This window comes from Phaenicophaeus curvirostris, chromosome 2 (assembly GCF_032191515.1).
Source record: "Phaenicophaeus curvirostris isolate KB17595 chromosome 2, BPBGC_Pcur_1.0, whole genome shotgun sequence".
NCBI classification, from domain to species: Eukaryota; Metazoa; Chordata; class Aves; order Cuculiformes; family Cuculidae; genus Phaenicophaeus; species Phaenicophaeus curvirostris.
Window position 1 is genome coordinate 121,002,773 of NC_091393.1, and position 25,397 is coordinate 121,028,169.

Sequence of the window (25,397 nt, forward strand, 5' to 3'; positions counted from 1 at the left end):
TTGGACTCGGTGATCCGGTGGGTCTCTTCCAACCTGGTTATTCTGTGATTCTGTGATTCTGCAATACAATTATTCCGTCACCAAAAAAATATGCAAAGCAATCATTCTTCTCCGTGAAGCAACAAAACTACTGATAATATCTTTATTTCCTCACCTTTTTAAAGAGACAAAGAAAAACATTTCATTTTCCAGCTAATTAATAAAAGCACAGATCAATTTTTTTTCCCAAGCTTAAAAGAAAAAAAATATCCTCCTAAAATCACTGGAACATCTCTTTTCTTCTCCTTATGTTAGCTTTCTAGATTACTTTTAAACTTTACATTAATTTTCCTATAACTGTACAGGCAGCATTATCTGGACATAGACGCGACAGTACAGTAACTTGGACTAAAGGAACTATTTTTATTTTTTTTATTATTATTTTAAAAACTGGAACTTCAAAATAAGATATTAAGTATGCCGAAAATGAAAGTGAGAATTTTTAATATTCATTTATTATTTGACACAACACCCAACATGTAAAATCTTCTAGAAGCTGATTTTTATATAGTGAAAATGTTAAAATAAGCAATGTTAAAATAGGTGTTCTAAGTGCACATCTCCAAAGAACATACCGGTTGCTGCCCCTGTTGTGCCTGTGAAGCCGCTTGCTGGTTTGCTGTGGTATTTGCTGCTGCAGCTTGCTGCTGAAATAAATTGGCTGGATACACTCCCCATGGAACACCATAATATTGAGGTGGAACCACAGCAGGACCTAAAACCAGAAAAGATGATTATTCCATCTATTGCAGTGCTTTAAAATAATTGTTTATATTGTTTGTAGCATCTCTCATTGATCTATTCTCTAAATGTCAAAATGGAAATCAGCATTAAAAAGGAATGAATTCCCATATTAGTGAAAAAGATAGATGAACACGAATGGGTTTATAAAGGATTCACATCAAACCAGACCTCTCTATGAAAAAAATAAATACCCTTGTGAGACTCAGGTGACAAAGAAAATACTTAAAAAGTAATTGGAGCTTCTGGACCAAAGAACACTCAAAATCAGTTTTTATATTTAGAAAAAAGATGATTTCAGAACATCGCAGAATGAACCAAATTCATGCTCCTGACAGTGATATGATGACACTGTCATCATCTATTATATCCCTGTTCCATATACTTCCTTTGCTTATAAAGGCAACTACTTGCCTCTGTTGCCTAACACACCTCTTCAGAGTGGGCATGCTTCTCCCAGTCTACTGATAACAGCTGTAGAAGAACAAGCTCCCTACATCATTGCACTGTACACAAAATGCATCATGAATGCACCGATATCAGTTCTTTCCACTGCCCTCCCTGTGAGAGCACCTCCCCAAGATAGATGTTTTTTTTCAAAAATGTTACGCTCAGGTCTGAGCACTTGTTGGGACTTGAATACTCAGTAATGTTGTTTCAGAGCAATATCAATTTTCTAAGTTTTTTCCTGGGCCAGGAATTTATCTGTTGTCTGGGCCTTTAGCACGCTGGACACCATCACTGTTCTCACTCCTCTCTGGGAATGAGAAAACCTGGAATTAGAAAATGCATGCACCGAGCAGTAATATCCAAGGAGAGGCAAGGCATTTCATCTTTTGAAAACAGCACATACTACTACTGTCTGACAAAACTTATATTAAGAATAAACATTTTTATAAAAGAAGAAACCTAATTGTTGCATATAAAAGTCAAGTGGAAAGAAATACTCAGAATCCCAATATAAACTGAAATCCCTTTACATTTTAGTGAAAATTTTCGAAAGAGCAATATTTATTTTTCTCCTTCCTAGAAATGCATTTACAGAGACTAACCAGGATGGATTTTAGCTTTTTTCTAATTTAATTCAGTAAAATCATAAAGATAGACACTAGAAAGTGTTCAGTTACCTGCTAGGGTGGCTGCTGCAGCTAATCCAGCTGCAGTGTATGGGTCAGTACCTGGAGGAGCAGCACTGATAATGTATGGGTTTGGCACAAAAGCAGCTGGAGCCAAGCCTGCTGAGAATACGCCTGCTACAGTAATAAACAGAGTTTAATTATAGCTAACATACTTAGCAAGTATCATCATATTCAAACCAATCAAATCATAATACGAATCTGTTAAAATCAGAACTGCTCGTACTTTGGAAGTCTCTAAGAGCATGTACACTGTTATCAACACTTCTGTGCGTTCTCACCAGTCCTTTCTTACTACCCCCAAGGCCTAACAGCTGTGTTTTGCTGCATCTACAAACTCCAAGGAAATTTATCTCATATGGATCTACCCATCCTTATATAGAAGGAAATATTCAAATTGGAATTCACCTTGCCCAACTTTAACTATCTAAAAGTTATGCTAGTCTTAAAACTAAATTTGTATCAGACAAATCATCTTGAGTCTTAAGCAAATCAGCCAGAGAGCATGAATCACCTGCTGGAGATACAAATCTCTCTGCACCGACAACAGGAAAAAAAAATTCTAACCAGATTGTTTACATCAGATGTCTGGCTTATAAACAGCCAGTTATGAGATGCTAATCTTACTGTCAAGAATCCAGATTTGATAAGGAATGTAATGGAAGGAGACAACTGAAGAAACTCAGTCATCAAACAAAGCATCACTATCCAGTTTCGCCCACGAGTGAGGTTCAAGGACTGTCACCACATTGCAGCAGAACATGGACACATCCCTTTGGAGATGCTGCTTCCTACTTCTGTTTGCCCTTCTGATCCCAAGAACTCTTTGTCCCCTTACAAAAGAAGGAGATGGGTGCACAGACCTCAGCAGCCTAGTGGTGAACAGTGGGAAGGGCAAGGATCTTGAAACCTGCCCTACAGCATCAGAATTTGAGAAGCATCTCTCCTTAGATGAGGAGTTGTTTCCATGATGAGGAGTTGTTTCCATGCACGTTCCAACCCCTCTTACCCCAAACACAAAGCTTCCTCAGAGCAGATCAAACTGTTGTCACTGAAATATAGCCTCCTTACTGAGTTGCCAGCACACTAAGAGCTTCATGCATTTAATTAATTCATTGAATTAAAGAGACAGAAACACCTACCCTTGCTTGCTAAAGAATAATTCCATCACAAAGAAAGAAAGAATAAAGAGCTATCTGTTTAAAAGGTGCCATTAACAAGGAAGAATGAATGAACCAACGCACACGTTTGAGTTCAAAATCCCACTACAGAATGGTTTTCAACTGGATTATTAAAAATACTAAACTGTGAGAGAATAACAGAATTGCATAGTTTTGTTATGTTAGTAAATAAAGCAGTGTTTTTATCACTGCTTACAGCAAAAAAGTGTTATTTACTTTTTGTCACATCAAAATTCAATTATTGCACTACACAGCTAAAATAGTTTTTATTTCTTTGTATACAACAGCTCCAAGTAGGCAAATTTACACAACAGTAAACTTTCTCAAAGGACAGAAAAGCCTTATGCAGTCATTCTGAGCAGTTTTCAGAACTGCTAAAAAGGGCCAACTGATCAGTATCTATTTGACTTAGAATACTGGGGGTAAAACTGAAAGGTTATCCCAAAGCAACACCTACTTTTGCCAGGGATACCTGCTGTACTTTACAGAAAGCTCACCTATGTGTGGCTGCTGAGCTGCAGCCAGTGCGTATTGCTGCTGCTGGGCTGCTGTTAACTGTTGAACAGTCAGAGCATTAGTCCTCTGGAAAAGCTATTGGAAAAGAAAAAAGATGCATTTCAGTTTTCCAAAGTCAGTGATATAATATACTAGGATTTACTTACAAAGAAAGATTTTAAACCAAGCTTCCATCACAAAAAATTACTAAACTAGAAAATTATGCACAGATATTCTTCTAGATTAAAAATACGTTTATTTGCCTTTGACTAGTCACAGACAAAACAAAATTAAATGCATTATACACTTAACCGACTGACTATAAAAGAGAAGGCACAACTTAAAAGACTAATTTGGCATGTTTTCAAGTCCAGTACTAACCTGCTGCTGAGAATTGTAGTCAAAAAGTCCTACAGTAGCTCCTGAAGAGTCCATTTGTACCTGATTGCCAGGGTAGTCAAACTGTAGAGAATCAAGACCAACTTGTTCCATGGCATCTAGATTCTGATTTTCTGTATTTGAAAATTCTTCTACCAGAGGCTTGTGGGCTGTAGGATTGGGAAGTGGACCTAATCCTTCTGTGGTGCTGGGATTGGGGCCCAAGCGTTCAGCTACTTCTGTTGGGGAGGCTTGTCGACTTCCAGGGGTACGACTGTTCAGAAGAAATGTAAGATAGACTCTTCAGTCTTAAAGCTGTCCATGTAGAGAGTACAGCACAGCTATTCTGAAAGGATCCCTGAACTAAGAGACTCCACAAAGGGAAGTGACAGACTGATTTTAACCAGCATGCATTGTTGGCTCAAGATAAAGAACACTCTTAATTTCAAAGCATAGTTTTATTTTTTTTTTTTTTAAATTTAAGACTATACAACTCTTCAAATCACTGTGAGAAAAACAAACTGATCTTTGAGGCTGTTTTGAGTGAAATGGGGTGAACTGTGGTCATCTGTAACTTTTGGGACAGCTCTTTATTGCATTTTGGAGGCGACAGGACTTATTAGAAAATGTATTTGAGGCAGAATTAAAAAAAAAAAAAGGAGATGGCTAAGCACACCTTGTGCCAAAGAAGAGAAAGAGACAATAAAAGTTCAAGCAGAAAAGACAAACATACAATGTAGTAAGTATCTTTCACATCTCAAAAGGAACCTATACATTTTTTACCTTAAGTAATAAAAGTAATGGAGTAATAATTGTCTCTTTTAGTATCTGACTAAACCATTTAAAATTTCCTACACAACTCATTTAATAGAGTACACTACAACAGATGACTTGTTGGGAGGGAAAAAGGGTTCCTAGTATAATCCATCAATTCCATCTCAGTTTTCCAGAAGAAAATCTTTAGGATGGAGAAAAATGTAGGTGTTGGATTTCTGTTGACACCAAGACAGAGATATGGAGCTGGAAACTGTTTACTACGCCAACTCCCTGAAAGTTCAGTTTCCAAATGTGGAGGGCTGGTGGTGACTGAGGTGTAAAAAGCCAGAGCTACACACCTCTAGGTGCACTGGTGGTTGAACAAGCTTTTAGCAAGCTCATTCAACAATACCGTACAACCCCCTACTTTGGGCAAAATATTTCAAAGTTACTACAAAGAAGTTACACTAGATATTTCTTTAATGCAACAACCAACCTCATGATGATAGTCTATACTGCTACCATCTAAGTTTCCTAGCTAGCAATCGCATCTTGCTCAACAGACAAAACTTGACTTTGAAGCCATTTAATATCCCTTATTCTTCCCAATAGTGACATACGCTATCAACAAAGTGAAGAACAAAAAAGGCAGTTATTTCAGTACATATTTTAGTTTAAAAAAATGTGTAAGTACAATAAAAATACAAGAAGGATAACTGCGTGAAGTTCCTTTGCTAATAGTTATGTTTACCTACGATAGGTTGCTCCTTAGTGATGTTCTGTTGCTATAGTTAAAGTTGTGTCAATACTTCAATTATAAACCTCTGTTTGGAGGGCTTTATATCATCACTTCAACACGGCCATTTAAATTAGATGGCCTTATTTTTTTTGAGAGGTTTACTGGCTTTGGATGCGGTTTTGCACTTGTGTAATTTTTAATAATTTCTCTCCTTAAATAATAAGAAAGGTACTTTGCAAGCAGCTATTTAAAAACTGAAACAGATACTGCTAAAAAACCAGCAGGACAAAACTTAATTCTGCATATTCTACATATAACATTGAAGGTAACTTTGTTTATTGTGCGTATTGCAGCATACATCCATCCAAAAGGAGCTAATCTGAATTCTCTAATGTTCTTGCTATTATATTCTTTTCAGTAATACATCTTGAAAAATACTCGAAGAATCCCTTCTTAGCCTCAGGTAAATACATTTTTAAAGGGTATGAAATACGTATGGGATTCAAATCTGCATTTTAATATACTACTTCAGTTATGAACTAATGAAACCACGACTACTGTCATGTTCAAATTAATACCAACTTATGAGCAGCACTCCAGTTTTCTGATCTTGTTAATTCTTCTGTGTGACAATTACAAGTGTATCACAGTCATTTAAAAACAAAGAATAGTCCTTTAAAAATGCCCAATTTAAAATGCAGCTTAGTGTTAGAAAAGAAAAACAGGCTGTCTGTGCTGTCATATAAGAGTTCACAGGCTAAAGGCTTGAGCTTTGTCCCCTAAGAAAACAATCGAACCACAACACCATCCCATACTGCAAATAGGTGACATTTAACTATGTTAGTAGATAAATACATTCTTTCTCCTTAGTCAAAGAAATGGTTTCTATAAAGACTTTTGTAGGGAAATAGTTGTTAGGCTGTGGCATCCGCCAGCAAAATTAGAAGGAAAATAAAATTCTGTAGGACTTACTCTCTACAACAACAATCAGATGCAAGAGTATCAAAAAGAAGCAGAGAAAGGAATTTAGTTTGAAATTAAAAAGGTTAATGTTTTCATCCCTTCTTGAACTCAGCACATTTTGAAAGTACCCATTTACTCCGAATAATTACTGTATTAAGATGAATTTGTCTCATGGTAAGTGACACACACATTAATGACATCCTAAGAAACACGTGGCACAGTGGGAAAGGGAGGACGTGAGGTAGGAAGAATCAGTTTGCAGTTGGGTAATGTTTAAAGCTGACACACAAACCAGAACTGTAATAATGCCCTTAAGAGACATGCTTGTCTTCTTGAGAAACAGTTAAAAGCTTACTTAAAATCTTTGCAATCGGCATCCATTCCATTTGGCAAACCTCTGCCATTTATTTTAGTAACATCCTCATCATCTCCTTGTTTAAGATCTCTGTTTTTGTCCTCCTCAAATGGAGAAGCCTTGCCTTTCTGATCTCCTTTCTCAGGTCCATCTGTTTCAGCATCTCTAGTGCCCTGAGGAAAAAGAATCTGTTTGATTCTGAATATTGAACAGAACACAATAGGAGCACCACAAGGTGACCTAATTCTACACTACAGTGCACGTAAACAATACAAACAGTTTGTTTTCAATGGAATTGCATTTGGTGGGTAACTTGGTCATCAAGTTTCAACCACATGCAATTAATAACTGCCAAACCTTGAAAAGGTATACCAAGATTTATAATGGAAGAGCTAACTCAACCTTAACTATAGCGGTGCTGTTAAAGCAGTAACACTTTGAATGAGATAAACTTCATTTAATTTCATAAAATTAAAAAATCTAGGACAAAACAAACCCATACAGAAACACAGAACAGGAAGATCTAGAATAAAGCCCATCGCGCATTTTATATTAAGCTATTTACAACCTTTTTCCTACTTTTATTTAAAGGTGTTTGGAAAGTAAGACAGCTGTTTAGTCAAGATTCCCAAACCACTTCCCTCTGCCCCCTCCAACCAAGGAACAGAAAGATAGCAACTACATGCTTCCTTTTGAAAAGGAGAGTTAAAAAAGGAATACAGACAAACAAAGTAGAGAATATAACCACATTAAGACAGTAAGACCGCAGCAGGTAACTATGCAAGCTTAACACACTGTATTACTTACAAAAGCTCCTTTCCTAAACCGGGAATCCAATTTATCAGCTGGAGAGGAACTTAACACATATTCTACCATGCTCACTCCAAGGCCACCACTTTCTGATCGTGGAGACAATACAGCATTTACTTCACTGTTTCCATGAAAACCCTGTCCAGGCTTTCTCTGTACCATAATAGGTTGGGACATAGAATGGTCTGTTAAAAACAAACACATAAATAAAACCATTGTATTATTTAAAAATCAATTTATAATGTTTTTGCATTTCATTATTGAAGAAATTATTAAACAAGATGAAAATTAAATTAAATAAAAAATTCCAAATTCTGGTTTCAAAAAAGCGTTACTAGCATCCAACCACCAGTGCAGTGCAAATTTTCACAATTTAAATTAAAGGAAAATCAAATGTATTACACAATTCAAGTTCATAACATTAATTTATTCTGAAATAACATTTAGTAAGCACGACTGATTTTTCAATAAGTATAACTGATCTACTTACGAGGAGTTCCCCATGCAGTCTCTCTCCACTCATCACCAAGGAATATCCCTTTTTGTCCATCTTTTGCTGAATCATCAGGTTCCCAAAACTTTTTGGCAGGTAAAAGCTGTTCCAAAAGAATAAGTAGTTCTATTTAAAATATGCTTGTAAATGGCCAAAACCCAGCAATACTATTAAAAGCATATGCAAGCAATTAATTTTAGATACCAAAGTCAGCTTTACAGAAGAAAGCATGCACTGTCAATGAATAATTATGAACACTTAAAAGTTACGTTCTGTTAATGAAGCTGATGTTGTATAAAGAAGTTGCTAAAATGACCCCAACACAACTGAGATTCTGAAATTATGAGGGAGAGATAGAGAATATAGAAGCAGCTGTGGGGAAAAAAAAACCCAAAAAACTGATGAAATTAATCCCTGTGTTCAAGTAAGTCAATCCTCTCAAACTTTTAACTAACACGGCCTCCTTTCCACATTGGCTCAAAAGCTTGGTCTTTAACTAATATTACTCATGATAACCAAAACCAGCAGCAGTTCATTGTAAGGTTCTGTCTACTGCAGGATGCTCCACATTCCAAATATGAGAAAGCAACTAATACATGGTGGCAAGTAAGCTCCTTAGGAGCACAGGGATCTGCTGATTACAAATCTGTGACATTAAAATTTAAAAGTTACACCCACCAACGACTTCATTTAGCATAATGACTTGTTCTTCATCATTACTGCTCCTAAAGCAGCAAGTTTCAAGCTAGATCAGTCTCATATCTTCTACTGCCTTTGAGGCCAGAAGGCTCAGTGTGACGTGACAGAAGCACTGCACAAACATACCTCAAATGTCAGCATTCTTTTTATTTATTTTACTACTTTTACCTTATTAATCTAATTTTTCCCATTGGTAGCTGATGCCAGACTCCACATTTGACACTCTCTTGGATACGCAGTTAATGAAAGTACTCTCTGACTATGTATTAGCACAAGGTCCATCAACTGAAACTACAACAAAAGCAACTCAAAACCAGGAAACCGCTCTGAAGAGAGACTTGCAATCCATTAAACTCTGTAAAATGTTATGTGTAATTTTAATTTTAAATGTTGTGAATTTAGGAAAACAAATATAGTCTGACAAAGCTTTGCTTGTAATAAATGACTACATTCTGGAGCTTATATTCTCCTGTTACTTCAGTGACTAAAAAACCCCTCTGAACTTTGCAGCTGCTTAGCATAAGCCCCAACGAAACTACTATTTTAGGTATTTCTTAGGGTAGCACTGAAAGATCTTGTAAAAACAGCTTAAAGAGGATAAGATTGCCTTTAACAGGCCATTATATTAACACTGAAACAGAAGTGACAAGAGGTCCTCCAGAGTAACTTAAGGACTTCCAGTTGCTGTTTTTTTCTGTTCTGCCCAGAGCTCTTACCAACAACAAAGCATTCTGACCAGTGAACCTACTGAAATCCCTGGGTTCCTTACAAAAATTCATTAACACCAGAGGACTCAGGGTGGAGGATGACAGCAAAAGCTCAACACAGCTATGGGAGAGCATAATGCCTGTGAGACTGTTACACTGCTATGATCTGCCCTGACAGAGATGCCCACTTTTTCAGTGCATGGGAGAATCAGCATCAGGTGCCAACCAAACACTCTGGGAGCACCAGGATATTAAGTGTACCCTGAATTTAAAGGATGGAGTTAGGCATCAGAGGACAGAAAGAGAGGTCAGAGCAATCTTACAGCTGCAGTCCAACTACAAGCACAAGGCCATTAACTTCAGATCAGCTTTGGCCATCTACTCATCACTTTTAGCTTTACACTGTAACAAGTTTGCAGCTACTTATTTTTTGTTTTGTAGGACAGTGGTAGAACAGAAAGCAAGCATTCATGGTATCTATGAAACCTCAGTTTTAAAGACAATCACATTTCATTTTAAATGTAGTTGAAGACAAGTTCAACTACATATCCAGGTGAGACAGGAGTTATGAGAAATTAAGAAATGGGGGTGTCACAACCTATCGCAAACTTGTCAGAGTAGAACAGATGAATTAGTATTTTAAGGTTTGTAAATTAAGTAACATCTTAAAGTATACTTACCCTGGAATTAGTTAATTGTGCTATGAGAGAGGTTTTCAGATAACACCATGGTAAAAACTATGCAAACTTAGAGCAGAACACACAGCAATATTGGATGTGATTTCAAAATTCAATTGCAGGATTTCTATCAGGAAAAAAAAATGCTACTTGTAGAAAGCAGCAATAATCCTCACTGCAAAAGTACAGGCTGTTTTGGCAGGGGTTGGTTTCTGTTTGGGTCTTTTTAGGTTTGCTTTGGTCTGTTGTTTTTTTGGGGAGTTTGTTTTGTTGTTTGGGTTTTGGGGTTTTTTTGCTACATTCTCTCAAAAGCCAAACAGATCTATTCAACTGCTTGTCATTTTCAGGTACTCTCGCACACAAAGAATGCAGAATATCTTTAACACAAAACATAATGCATGACCCATACCTCAAGAGGCTAACTTTGGACTGTATCCTACTGGAGATCAGAGTTACAGACAAAATTTTTGTTAAAATTTCTGCAAAACAAGGTCATCCCTTAAATACATGGATTTTTTTGGTAAAGTTTACAATTTTGCACCTCCCTGAGGACCACTGATGTAGACTTATTACATACTCACTTTTGACAGATGATGGATCCGATATACACTGCGCTGTTTTCCAAGGCATATTTTAGCTATGGGATTGCCATACAAATGAGCAGCCCTAGCAGCTGTCAACTATTTCATTGTGGAACTTAAAAAAAAAAAGTACTTCTAGGAAAACCAAGTGTGTTCCTCTTAAAAAAAAACAAAACAAGAAAAAAAGCCCCAGTTTGTTACTCCTACTGAAAAACCTATACAAGAATTCATCATAAGTTAATACAAGCAGCTAAAATCTCCGTGCTTTACCCTTTTGATAACATATGTTTTGCTCAATATTTCCTGTATTTAATCCAATAAAAAAGAAACTTTACAGAGATGCATCCAATCCTAATTTAAAACAATGGAAAAGATTGCCACAGTTCTTTCAAAGCTCTTCCAACAGTCCACTAAAAAGTGTCTTTTTCAGTATCGGCACTGATCCCTGTTGTGCCTCTGCCAGATGAACAAAGGCCTTTTCTACACATAGATAATAACCAATTATGCTAAAGTCGCCTCTTAACCAGCTCTCTGATAAGTAACTGCACAGTCTCGATTACTGGCTCTGGTATTAAGGATTCTTTTATTCTTTTTATTTATTTATTTATTTATTACGAGCTGAAGTTACTCCTACAGAGCCTTCTACAATTTCTCTGAATGAAGAGAAACGGATACATTGTCCCTAAAATGAAACTGCTGTGTGCTCTGACCCTGTAAGTTTCTACCACAACATACATGATTAACCAAAGATTTCATTTTATATTCTGTTTGGCAATTAATCTTTCATATGCCTGTACTAGGTCACACTAAAGGTCCTGAAGCCCACTATGCTGGGCCTGAAATGGCAAACAACAGATGCCTAAAGAAGAGATATTTCACCATGCGTTAGTATTTCTTTAGATTATTATCACAACCTTAAGGGTCACGATAGCTTTTTGGAGCTGGAAGGAGAAGCATCATCTGTGTTTAACCAATCTAACAGCTAAAATTTAAGGAGACATTTACAGAAAGAAGCCGGCAATACAGTAGATCACAGAATCATAGAATGCTTTGGGCTGGAAGGGACCTTTACAAGTCATCTAGTCCAACTTCCCCTGCAGAAGCGGGGACATCTCTAGATCAGGTTGCTCAGAGCCCCATCCAACCTGACCTTTAATGTTTCCAGGGATGGGGCCTCCACTACCTCCCCCGGGCAAACTCTGCCAGTGCTCCACCATGCTCATTGTAAAAAATTTTTCTTGCATCCAGTTTAAATCTACTCTTCCTTAGTTTAAAACCATTACACCTCATTCTGTCGCAACAGGCCTTGCTAAAAAAAGTCTGCCCTCAGCTTTCCTGTAGCCCTCTCCAGGTACTAGAAGGCTGCTCTAAGGTGTCCCCAAAGCCTTCTTTTCTCCAGGCTGAACAACCCCACCTCTCTCAGCTTGTCCCCGAATGGGAGGTGCTCCAGCCCTTGGATCATTTCATGGTCCTCCTCTGGACTCGCTTCAACAGATCCATGTCCTTCCTGTGCTGATCTCCTGCTAATAAAACTCCAGTCTGTTTCTTCACAGAATAAATTAAGGAAGAATTGCAAGACAGAAACAGATCAAGGAAAAAGTACATCTGGTTTATGTTATGCTGTCCTGTTCCCAATACTGATTGATACCAGGCTCCATCTGAACACAGCTTAGACAGACAATTTAATACAGACTGTAAATCCTTCTGTTATTTCTAAAATGTGCTATGGTACAACAAAATCAGGTTTCATACCATGTACCTTAACATTAGCACATGGGAGAGATACTTGCTTGAGGATTCACAGACAGTCTTTCTCTTAATAATGATGTGAAAAGTAAGACTTAACAGCCTCCTAATGCCAAGTACTGATTCCCAGTTGGGGAAAAAAAAAAAAAAAGACCAAGAAGGATTAGAATTACCCACAAGAAACGAATTTCAGTTCAGAGCAAAATCTATCCAGACAAGAGAAAATAAGGAAGAGAAGTACTTTCAATAGCTAGAAGCAGATCACTTGACATGGTCTCCCTTTCACACCTTTCAAAGTAGACAGAGGACAGCACATAAGAACATACAGCTATCAATTCTTGCTCGCAATGGTATTTATGAGAAGATTTCCATGGAATCTATTCCAGAACTACTTTACTGTTGCGAATATATGAAGAAAATTGCTGAGTAAGTCACCCTAGCTGGAAGACGCCACTGAAAGACACAAATAAGTGCAGTGAATGAGAATTTTACCCCTCAGCTCTATCACACTGCTGGTACTATCACAGATGCCTTACAACACCTTTACCTTTCAAAAGGAGTCTTAACAGCTGGGGCTGAGGGAAACAAGCATACCCAGTGTGGTCATTGTGCTTTCTAAAGAACAGGGCTTCATCCATTATTACTTTTTCAAATGTAAGATAGTTCAGTAAAGTCAACATAGAACCCTGGATGAAGCAGAAAACACTGAAAAGCCAACTGATTGCTTAAATGCTTCATTAGAGTGGAAAAAAATAAATAAAAAAAAAAAATCAAGTAATACGCATGTGTAAGCCCAGAAATGTTCAAGAACTAGAATACAGCATTTGTTTTTCATTAATAAGTTATGGTTTGCATAGATATCACAGTCTTGTCATCATTTTAAGAAAGTTAAGCTGAAATATTTTCACTGTTTCAATTTTCAACTGAATCAGGTAAATATCCAGCAAGACAAAAGGATGAGTGTTCAAAATCTTAGATCAATCTGAATTTATTTCATTACCAGGGCACATAAGCCTAATGCATGTTGATTACTCCCTAAGCTGTTCAGGGAACTGCTTTTGAAGAAGTCAAGTCACCCTCCACAACCTTAAATTCTCTCCACTCTCCCTCGAATATTCACTGATTTAAAAAAGCCCCAAAAATAAGTAAATCAAGCCAGTCAAAAATCATCCTTCTTCCCTCTAGCTAAGCTATACAATAGTACTCTTCACCCTGGTCGAAATCTTCTTAAAAGAAGTAACTACTGGTAAAAAAACATACTACCACACATTTCTGCTAGGTACGCCAGGGTTCACTTTTTCTGGAGCCAAACCTTTTCCAGATCCTAGTCTCCTTGGCTTTTCAGAGGTAGGAAGCAGTCGTTTCATTAGCTTAGCTACAGTGCCACTGAAATCACGCCTCATTTCATAGAGCTGCACAAACTTTCAAACCCATTACCCTGTCACTCCCCCGAGAGTACCACTCATAAAAGGCAACTGACACAGTAACACAGTAGATCCAGTCAACAACCATCCCAGTGTTCTTGCTTAGTAATTAAGTTCATCTTCACTTCTGGAGCACCTCGTAGCACCCCTGCTACGATGACAGGCTGAGAGAGTTGGGCCTATTCAGACTGGAGAAGAGCAGGCTCAGAGGAAACCTCAGAGCAGCTTCACAGGACCTGAAGGGGGCTACAAGAAAGCCGGGGAGGGACTTTCTGCAAGGGCATGGAGTGATAGGACGAGGGGAAAGGCTTTAAATGGAGGGAGGAAAATTTACATTTGACATTAGGAAGAAATTCCTCATGATGAGGGTGGTGAGGCACTGGCACAAGTTGCGCAGAGAAGCTGTGGCTGCCCCATCCCTGGAGGTGTTCAAGGCCAGGCTGGATGGGGCTTTGAGCAACCTGGTCCAGCAGTAGGTGTCCCTGCCCGTGCCTGGGGGGTTGGAACTGGATGGGCTTTGACGTCCCTTCCAATACAAACCATTCTATGGTTTCTTCCTTAGAAGACAAATCTTCAGCTGCCTGAAAATTCTACTTGGTCTTAAAAGGAGCTCTTTGCTTCATGTCATATTATTTAACACTTCTTAAATTGTATCAACATTTCCAAACTGGATTTTCCAGCCTCAATAATTACCTCTCCCATTCCCCGAGATTCTAGGGCAAGAGCTTGAAACTCATGATTCATCTCATCCACAGATCGAACCTGCAAGGAGAAAAACAAAAGAGCGTTCCATTAGCCAAATATCTTTATTTTCAAAAGTTGAGTTTCTATTAATCCACAAGATTTTTGAAAACTGAAAGCACAAAAAGTTTGCTACTCAATCCAGGCTGAATATGAGTTCATGTTTCATGAACAGACAGATACAGTTAGAGACCAATTTCAGGAGCATGGTAATATGCAAGAAATTCCCAGAAACATCAAACGTGGAAATTACCACTCACTATGGAAACAGTGGCCAACATTTCATCTGCAACAAATGCAAATAAGAGTAAATTTAAATATCTGGACATACAAAATCTTTTGGAAATGAGAAGAGCCGTTGCACACAGTGTCACTGAGTACACGAAGCAAACAAAGAGCTCACAAGATAGGTCACAGAAGCGACCAGCAATGCATTGCTTCTAAAATCTAATAACTGACTGCATTATCACAATTTCTCATTCTTTCTTGCAGGAAACAGCACTCTTCCTTCTCTGCGTGCTGGTTTTTTTGTTTGTTTATTGTAACTAAGAGGTGTTTTACCAAAGTAAGAGTTACTGCTGAGCAAAACATCTTCTCTTCCATGGCATGCAGACACAATATATTACACGTACTCTTTCCTAAGAAAATGGTTACCACAAAGAATTTTCAAAATCATGACAAGCTTAGAAAAACAAATTAAAAAGGGGAATTCAGAGTTACTTCTCCCCTTCCCTTCTTTCTCAACAGTGAGATACAGAAGGGTAACATGGTAAAGTTATTCAAGTTCAAATAAAATTAAAGTTTCCCTCCCAATACCAATTTCTCCTGAGGAGTTAATTTCATTGAGTAAACTCACCTGTTTAAATTAACAAATAAACCAAAATGAAGTTACACCATACAGCTGATAACACATTAAGATCACTTTTAAAAAAATACCTAAATAGCAGACAAACAATCTTGTGCTTTACATTCTGCTGGGAAAAAATATAAAAAAAGCATTTTGCAATTCTTTTTTACCATCAGAGAAGTGTTAACTACCTGTTCATAGTTGCTCTGTTCTCATAAGTCTACTCTCAAAATACTGCTATTGTCCAACAAGCGTTACAAGTCATCAGCTTCAGAGGCTGACTCTCTGTACTTCTGAGCAAGCAATTTCACAGCTCAAAGAAACATTCCCTCAGAACAATATTCTAGTTAAGAAGGATTCTGAAATCAGTTCCCAACAATGTCAGTGAGCTAGTAAGAGCAAATTTAGTTTTATAGTGAATTACTGGGGGGTGGGGGTAAAATAATCAGTACCTTAACCATTTTCCAGCTATGCTGACATTTAGCTCAATTAGGTTGATTTTATTCTTTTAAATCTGATAGGTTTTCATGCACCCTTAAAAAGGCTAGACATTTTTTCAAATGAATTAAAAATAGATTATTAATAATTTACAAGAAAAAAGCTCTTTTTTATTAGCTCAGAGGGATAATCAAATCTTTGTGCAGGCACACAGAAAAAAATAACTGTAGAAGAATTATGTAGAAAGAAAAAAACAGAAATTCAAATTTTGAAGACTTCTGAATGTGGATATTATAGTTTCTGAAAACAGAGTTTCTTCTACAGATGGCTGAGTGTTGATTATCTTACCATAAGGCAGTCCCCATGCTGAAGTCACACACTCCAGTTTCAATTACAATCAAAGAGTAAATTAGATGCTTCCGTCTCAAAAGGTGTTTTTGTTTTAACAGCATAAAATACGTAGCTAACGCTTGCTGAGCTATATTTACCCTAGGCCATTCAGAGCCAACTTTAAGAAATCAAAGTTTTCTGAAAATGTAAGTAAACTTTAGTACAATGGACACTGGTTTTGCTTATTGTCCCTCTTATAACAAAGATGAAATTTAAGTTAATGTTTCCCATTGCTATCAGCAGCAAGGGGAATTACAGAGCTCTTTTACTGTGGCAAAGAGGGTCTCCATCTCTGTTTCCATCAAAAAGAAGAGCCACAAAATCCTGTCCCACATCATGAATACTTTTCACAGATCCATTTACAGACTGGAGACAATACAGGCAGCACCAATATCTTCCAAAGATCTGCTTTCTCCAGTGCTAGCCCTATCACTACAATGCCATCCAAAATAATGGCAACCATACCTGATCTACTACATGAAGCCAGGCCTCTTCCCAGAGGAGAAATTGTGGTTAGGAACACCTGAGTTATCAAGAAGTTTTATTTTATCTAGTTCAATGCAATCATTTATTTAATTCATATGCTCCAGAAATAAACATATTTTAGTTACATTGGGTTTTTACATCAAATTCAGAACACTGAAAGATCTGTCTATTTTTACTCATTCCCCATCACCTGGAATAATTAATGAATTAAAAAGAGACCTATGAAACACACAGCTCAACATGGGTTTTCCTGGCTTTGGTTGATTATATCTTTTTCTTGGTCTTCTTTTTTTTTCCTCCCCTGTAATCACTCAGAGGACTCCTGTTTCTCCATTTACCACCTACCTGCTTTGGGGATTAGCTGCTAGATCTGATCTTAGTTTTCAGGAGTTGATTGCTAATGAGCCTTTCCCACCAAGAGAAACTGGCAATGGTTCCACACTTCCGATACACATCAGATCATTCCACAGGGCCCCCAAATTATGCACAAATGAATACTACACACCAAAGAAGTCTCTAGAGATAACAATTCCTCACTCGCTGCTGATAAATAGATGGAATGGCTTAAGCGTATCCATGAACTTTTCCCCTCTGACATACTGATGGAAAAATCTGATCTCTTTTACCCTTCCACAGAAACTGGATATAATATAACAGCATGTGTTAGTCTATTTTTCACCAGACTGTTCCAATGCTTCACCACTCTTTCAGTGAAGAATTTTTTCCCTAATACCTAATCTAAACCTCCCTTGGCACCACTTGAGTCCACTTCCTCTTGTCCTATCACTTATTACCTGGGAGAAGAGACCAACACCCACCACGCTGCAACCTCCTTTCAGGGAGCAGTAGACAGCAATAAGGTCTCCCCTCAGCCTCCTCTTCTCCAGGCTAAACAAGCCCAGTTCCCTCAGCCCGTCCTCATAAAACTTGTGCTCCAGACCATTCACCAGCTCCCTTGCCCTTATCTGGATGTGTTCCAGACCACAAGACAATCCTCAATTGGATTCTGTGGACACTCTACGTCCACAACACAATCCTCAATACTGAATGCTGCAATGTTCAAGCAAAAAATTGAGTTCATAACAGAGCTCAGCACATCCTGCCAGCTACTGAGTGATGGGACAGCCCTTCTATCCTTCCTCCCAACAGTTTTTATCACTCCTCTTTTAATGAGCTTGGTAATTATGAAGCAAAAGATCTGATTCGGAAGCTTTTTTCCTTCTTTTTCCATGCATGACAATTTCACCTACTGAGCTACAAAACCACAGCAACAAGACCACAGGAAAGTGGAGTAGGAGTACCTGCTTAGTGGCAGCTAGATGATGAACCAGTAACACGGAACAGCGTGCTAACATCACTTGGGGCAATATTCGGACAGCAGACTATGGACTGGATAGTCACCTAGGATTAACATAAAAAACTTTGCTTAAAACAATATCAGTTTCTGGAACGCAGGCACTCGCATCCAGGTCTAGGGAGAAGCATTCTCTCCAATACCTCCAAATCCTGCCAGAAAAAAAGCTTCAAAAGACTCTCTCGCAAAAGCAAAAATTCGGCCCTGTTTTGAAAAGAGCTTAAGAAAAATGACAATTAAAAAAACTCCCAAAAATAGAGAGACAACAAGACTTCATTTCAGACTTCAAAACTGGTTAAACCAGCTAACTAGAAAGTAGTAAAGACACTTTTCCTGCATGAAGACATTCCAAGTCTCATCCGTCCTCTCCCAGACCAATACTCCAACCATCCTGACAGCAAAAAAGACACCTTTTGAAGCTGAAGTTATGGTGCTTGGCACCCGGTTAAGCACAAAACACCTGACAAATCAAGTACTGGACTGGAAAGAAAAGGAAGTTTCTGTCTGCAAACACTTGAGCATTTCTATTTATTTTGCTAAATGCTTTAAAGCAAAATACTATTTTAGCAGTTTCCTACAAGGGTGGCTCTTCTGCAACACTTTTCTTATGTACAATAGATGCTTATGGCAGAGACTTAGAATTACTAGCAAGTTTAAAACTAATTTAAGAACACTAAAATGGCTGTATTTTAAAATACAGTATAGTTAAACACTGCTGTAAAGCCATGCCACACACTTCACTACATACACAAAAAGTTCACTTAACATTTCAGACAGGGAGCCAGCAATAAAAATACCATCTTGATACAAATTAAAACATTAGACACAAATCTAATAGATGTATAACAAAGGATAATGAGGGAAAACTACACAAGTCTAAACTGCAAATCCCCAAATCTCTATTTATCAAATATTGCAGTTCAAGGCTGTATATAAAGATTTCTCCTCTAAAATATTTTGTCAAATTACCTAAAACTTCCTTATTTTGGTTTAGAATCCAGTCAATAGCGCATCTAGATAACAAAAGCTGCTCAGCAGCTGAAAAGGCAACTATTGGAGTCACAACTGAACTATGCTTTGTACACAAGTTAGCAAAAAATACTGAATATTTTTGTGCAACATATTAAGAAAACAAGGCATTTGTTTGATTAAAGCTGCCTTTAGCTAGATGCACCTTCTCATACCCGCTGAGACATCAACGAATCAAAGGTTCTCTTCTTCCCAAACTGGTTAATAAAATTTGCTGCTCCCAAGTAATTAAAATCCTACAGGTACATGGTGTTTTGAAACGAGAAAACATTTTTTTTGAGCAGCATACCTAAGAGTAATGCAACTGCAGACTTAACTAAATACTCCAAAACTGAGCAGTCCAAGCTCCTTAAGCAGTCTGAATAAACAAGGTATGTTGGGCATTTCTGACAGAACACCTAAAGAACCAATTTTAAGTTCTTACACACAATTTCATGGCTATAAATGCAAAAGCATAACATCCTCCCCCTGCATTTCACAATTTTAATTTGCATTAAAATTTAGTGTTCTAAAACCAACTTAAACTTTCTGCAGGCAAATGAATAATTCTTCAACCCCTTACTGTACACTTAACTCATTCTCAGATCGAGCTACACTTTTGTGTTATATGACCTTTAATAATTCTAGTATATCCGAAGGAGGCCTGCAAGAAAGCTGGGGAGGGACTGTTCACAAAGGCTTGTAGTGATAGGACTAGGGTCAGTGGGCATAAACCGGAGAGGGGCAGATTTAGACTAGATAGAAGGAGGAATTTCTTCACTACGAGGGTGGTGAGGCATTGGCACAGGTTGCCCAGGAAGTTATGGCTGCCCCATGCCTGGAGGTGTTCAAGGACGGGTGGGATGGGGCCCTGGGCAGCCTGGTCTAGAGGGAGGTGTCCACTCCCAGGGCAGGGGGATTGGAACTGGATGATCTTTAAGGTCCCTTCCCACCCAAACTATTCTAAGAATCTATGATTCTAATAGATTCAAATGATCCATTTAGTTGGCCTGGCTCAGCAATCACTCTGGATCTTAATGTTCTTCAGATGGTGTTTTATTTCCTTGGGAACTCTGTATTTTAAGTTTGAGAAGCAGTCCTATGAGTGCTGAGGACAGCAACAATGAAAAAATGAAACTAGGAGACTTCAAGGTAGGGTTTGTGCAGCATGTAGCAAGGAGGAAAAAATAAACCCATACTCAGCAAAAACACTGTCCAGTCTGCTGAAAAAGCTAAGTCACTGAGGGGCAAGGTGATTTCAAGAGCCGACACTGGTATAAATAACACCAACCAAACGTTTTGTTTGCTTTCTTTTCAATAGGAATATCAGTAATCTGGAATCAGGCATACAGGAGAATGAGCATCCTACATTTTTATCAGCAGCATGCATATATATATATTTATGTATATATATAATTTTATGATGGACAGCATCACACAAGTCACTACCAAGTTTGGAAATTACAGATCTACTTGTAAGAGGCCATACAGAGCAAGTGTAGCAGGACACCACCTCCCAAGAAGAAAAGCAGAAGAAAATAAAGAACATCTTGCCATCTGTTTCAGAGCTCTGTGATGGTTCATTGGCCTAACAAGATTCAGGAGCCTCTGGTTCTGTTCCCAGCTATGGAATGAAATATGCTTTAAGAAACAGGTAATCATGCTCGTTCCATCATGAACATGGGCTCCTCCATCATAAAAGACACTTCTGTCTTCCTTGTGCAGGCTTTCATGCCGGCCTTCCCACCCAACAAGTTCAAACTGCTTTAAGAGTAGCAGAACTGTTAGCACAAGTTTTTTTGAACTCCTGTCAAGCATCCTCAAGCTCAGTATTTTAATCCCTACAGTCAAATACTGGCAGAACTACCAGCCTCACATACATTAATAATAACGTGTCTGTACTGAAACAAGATTTTATAACTATTTATAACAGTTACACTGTTTGCTCCATTTGAAGAGCTGAAGTGACGTATTCCAGCCTAAGTAGGGCATAACTTTATTCTAAATAACTCAGCAGGTTTCTCAACAGTCTTTTAATTGTGTAAGAAATTAGCCACTCAAAAGAGTTTCTAGGAAATGCACAGAACAGGAAATCATGGTGACAGACAGAGCAGAAGTTTGTAAAATAAAAATCTAGAGAAGAGAGTTGATATAAAGGTTTATATATAATTTTACAAAATAGAAGAAAAATCCCACAAAAACTTGTCCAATGAGAGTTTCTGTAAACAGGGCATTATTTTAAAACATTTGATTAAAACAATTTATTAAAATATTTATGCATACCTGTCTTCGCTTGTTATTTAAACAAGAAAAGGTAATTGTTAAAAAAAGGGGCTGACTGGTCCTTTACTGCTTGCAAATGAAATGGAAGAACTGCTCTTCATCAAGAAAGGTCTAATCTTCGATAAGTTTAGGTGTAATCCCACCTAGTCTTATCCTTCCCTCTACTGTACTCCTAGACATGCGTGTCTTGTTCTGTCTCTCACTCCAAGGTTCCTGCATAAATATACCACAAAAAAAAGGAATACACTAAATACAGTCACAAGTTTGGAAACAAAGCTATGAAACGAAATGTGAATTGCAGTTCTTGTCTATACATGCTTATTATTTAATTGGTGCTGATTACTTAATATATGTACATGACAAACCTCTTTTTTCTAATTTTCAACATCTACACTTTTCTTGTTAAGCTCGTCAGTCAGCATCACCTTCCCGTAACAGAGTAGTACAGGTTCCTGGTGATGTAACAGAAGTTTAGAGAAAGTCATGAGGCAGCTTTCTAACCATTATTGTTGCAGTATACACTAAAAGGCTTTGTCAACAACAACATTACAAAGCTGCTTCTATAAGGAAGCAACATTAATTTGTTTTGTCGCTGCTTTGAGACATCAGCCTTTGTTAGCACATCATTAGCTCTTATTCATGAACTTTTACTAAGTTAAACATAACAAAAAACTTTAGTGCTCTCTAGGCAATGTGCTGTAGAAAAGACTTAAAACTTTGCCTTTTCTGAAGATGAAAGCTCTGCATAAACTCAGAATTTATCTACACACAAGCAGGAAGTTGGGAAATTAATCTCAATATACACTGTAATGAAACAAACTTTCATTCTAACAGAGTCCACAAGCTTTTCCTAAATGTGCTAACAAAAGATTCAGAACAATTAGAATGTACAGGCCTAGAATCAACTAAAAATTTCCATAAGATAACTTGCTATGCAGTAATCAACTTTTTATAAATGTGCTTTTTTCAGATATCTGAATTATTTTGACCTTTATATTTGCTATCAGAGAATCAGAAACAGGACGCACTCCATACCCCACCCCAAAACATGAAACAAACTTTAAATTTCTATTTCATACAATTACATATTTTTAAATAACAAATTAAAAAAACATGATATTCAGGAATTCCATAGAACACAACTGATTAATAAACAAAATAATCTATACTGAGAAAAAGATTTTGCACGCATGTACACACCCACCCACCTCCTCCCCTTTCAAACTGGGGATGAGGAAACAACAGAAGTTACTCTGACAGAATTTCCAGGAAACAGTTTTGTGTAACTGCAGCACTGATAGCAGAGAAGTTCCTCCCACTCCCAGCAATTCTGGATACATAGCAATCCCCTTCTTCAGAGCATTCATTTTCTTTACTCCTGGATGTGGCTGACGCATTTACCATAACATTCACTTTCCAAGAATATAGTTTTCAAGAATAGAAGATGCAAAAAATGAAGTTCCACCAGTAATTCTCCTGCCTAGGAGTCTCTAGCATCATGACCTATTCTCCCTTACAGCCCAGTACCCTTTGACCAAGCTCCATTCGGTTTTTTAACCTCCTCCTGCAGGCAAGAGGAAACCAGGGAGCACCAACAGTCTGATCTCAAAGCGAGTGCTAAAACCAGAAAGGATTGGAACTGCGACCACTTTAGTCAATGAATCGAGTAATGGATAGCACAAAGAAATTCAGAGTTTTTGGACTTCTCATTCCACTATGAATACTTAGCTGTTCCAAAGAAAGCTGCTGATAAAGAACACAACTTCTCTCTACAAGTTTCAAATTTATGCCAAGCCTGCTTCAAAACCCACCTTGATTCTTCAAGCCTTTAAACTCCGCATAACCTCAAGGACAGTCAGAGAACACTAAAGCATGTTTTAACGTATTTTTAAAACATTGCTACAGGGAAGCAGATGTGTTTTCTACTTTATCTGCCTACAGCAGGGGAATGAACACTTAAAGAAACTGCTGTTATCAATTTTTTCAGCTGTTTTTTAGGGATATTCTCTTTGGACAATATGTGCATTTAAACTAACCATAGATTTCTACAATTGCCTGAAAGCTGAAAAGAACAGCTAACTCAAAAAAAACTAGAGAGATGACTACTTATTGAATAAGGCTTATTTCTAATTCACTAAAAGCAGCAGCTTAGCCTTGGACATTAATATCTCATTAAACGTTGGCCAGCGTAGTCCTCAGAAGGAAGTAAAAATAAAGACTAAATAACACCGAGGACTTTATACTGATGACAACTAACCTACAGAAAATAAAGTAGCTGTTTACAATTCAAATTGAAATAATAGAAGTTTTGTAACAACAGGATCAGAATTAATACATTTGTCTTACGATGAATTTAAAGCAAATTTTTTCAACCTTTTCACTTAAAAAGCTAAAAATTTAAGAGCACTTACAGGTAAAAGCAGCAATCAGCACATAAACAGCAGAAGGGACAGTAGACAGAAACAGTAACTGCAGACAAAAAGCCCCATGTTTGAATTACCATCTAACAAAACAAAGAGTTGATCACATGGAAAATTTCTGATTAGATGTCTAAATTCCAGGTTATTCATTCTCATTCAAAATAAAGCACACCCTCAAATCATTTACCCTCCCAGTGCTTCTCCTCTGCTTTTCTTCACGGATTTACCCGCCACTTTGCTTTGCTCCCTGTGAATTCCAACCTCCACAGGCTTCACTAAAGAGAAAAAGCTTTCACATAACTTCCATTACCTTCACAAAGATACACAAGGGCCCTCATCACCCTGACTTTAATGTAAACTGTACCAAACCAAGGCAGTTCAGAAAACTAAACGTAGCTTCTTCATGCCATAAAGCGGTGTCATACAGCCCCACTTCTAATCACATGAAAAAAGTAAAGCAAACCACATTCTAAACCTGTAGACAAGAACTAGGTTTAAGCAAAATAATTAACACTGATCCAAATTTAAAATATTTTTATTTTCTTGACATCTTGAATAAGAAAGTGGATACAAAAAAAGCGAGGAATGATAATGCAAAATGGCAGCCATTTTTTCCTGAGTTTACTGGCTCATGCTGGTTGTCTATGCAAAAGTCTCCTAAAATGCCTAAAACAAGTATTAACTTCGGGACAAGATTCCACAACCACATAATAGTCATGTTTGGAATGAGGCCTCACCCATAATCCCACCTCGAGCCTGGAGCACATAGAAATAAAATGCAAAGAAACTTCAACAGGCTCCGCAAGTAGCCAGCTCGGGTCTCTGGCTCCCAAAATAGAATGGTTTAGGTTGGAAGGGACCTTAAAGATCATCCAGTTCCAATCCCCCTCCCACAGGCAGGGACACCTCCCACTGGATCAGGCCGAAAGCCCCATCCAACCTAGCCCTGAACACTTCCAGGGATGGGGCAAACACAACTTCCCTGGACAACCTGTTCCAGTGCCTCACCAACCTCATTGCAAAGAATTTCTTCCTTACGTCTAATCTAAATCTTCCTACCTTCAATTTAAAGCCAGTTCCCCTCATCTTATCACTCCATGCCCTTGTAAAAAGTCCCTCCTCAGCTTTCCTGTAGCCCCTACAGGTACTGGGAGGCTGCTCTATGGTTTCCTCTGAGTCTTCTCTTCTCCAGGCTGAACAACCCCAGCTCTCTCAGCCTGTCCTCGTAGCAGAGATGCTCCAGTCCTCTGATCATCTTCGTCGCCTTCTCTGGACCCGTTTCAACAATTCCATACCCTTCTTATGTTGGGAATTCCAGAACTGGACACAATACTTCAGGTGGGGTCTCACAAGAGCAGAGAAGAGGGGCAGAATCACCTTCCTCACCTGGCTGGCCGTGCTTCTTTTGATGCAGCCCAGGTTACAGTTGGCCTGGGCTGAGAGCACATATTGCCAGCTCATGTCAAGCTCATCATAAAGCAGAACCCACAAGTCCTTCTCCTCAGGGCTG

At 38.0% G+C, this 25,397-nt stretch overlaps 1 protein-coding gene across 8 annotated transcripts in view; it reads right to left on the bottom strand.

Annotated features, from left to right (window-relative positions):
* The window catches only part of PUM2 (pumilio RNA binding family member 2), a 78,192-nt gene that overhangs the window by 33,100 nt on the left and 19,695 nt on the right, over positions 1-25,397 (bottom strand). For 6 of the 8 annotated variants that reach the window (XM_069850619.1, XM_069850618.1, XM_069850620.1 and 3 more), the window contains 8 exons: positions 14,614-14,682; positions 8,084-8,189; positions 7,591-7,778; positions 6,784-6,956; positions 3,974-4,244; positions 3,595-3,688; positions 1,908-2,033; positions 615-754 (listed from right to left, as the gene is read on the bottom strand). In XM_069850619.1, coding sequence (XP_069706720.1) covers positions 615-754; positions 1,908-2,033; positions 3,595-3,688; positions 3,974-4,244; positions 6,784-6,956; positions 7,591-7,778; positions 8,084-8,189; positions 14,614-14,664 — 1,149 coding nt within the window. In that variant the 5' untranslated portion in view covers positions 14,665-14,682. Of the gene's footprint in view, positions 1-614; positions 755-1,907; positions 2,034-3,594; positions 3,689-3,973; positions 4,245-6,783; positions 6,957-7,590; positions 7,779-8,083; positions 8,190-14,613; positions 14,683-25,397 lie in introns of those variants that run through there. The other 2 variants (XM_069850616.1, XM_069850614.1) reach the window with 1 other exon arrangement.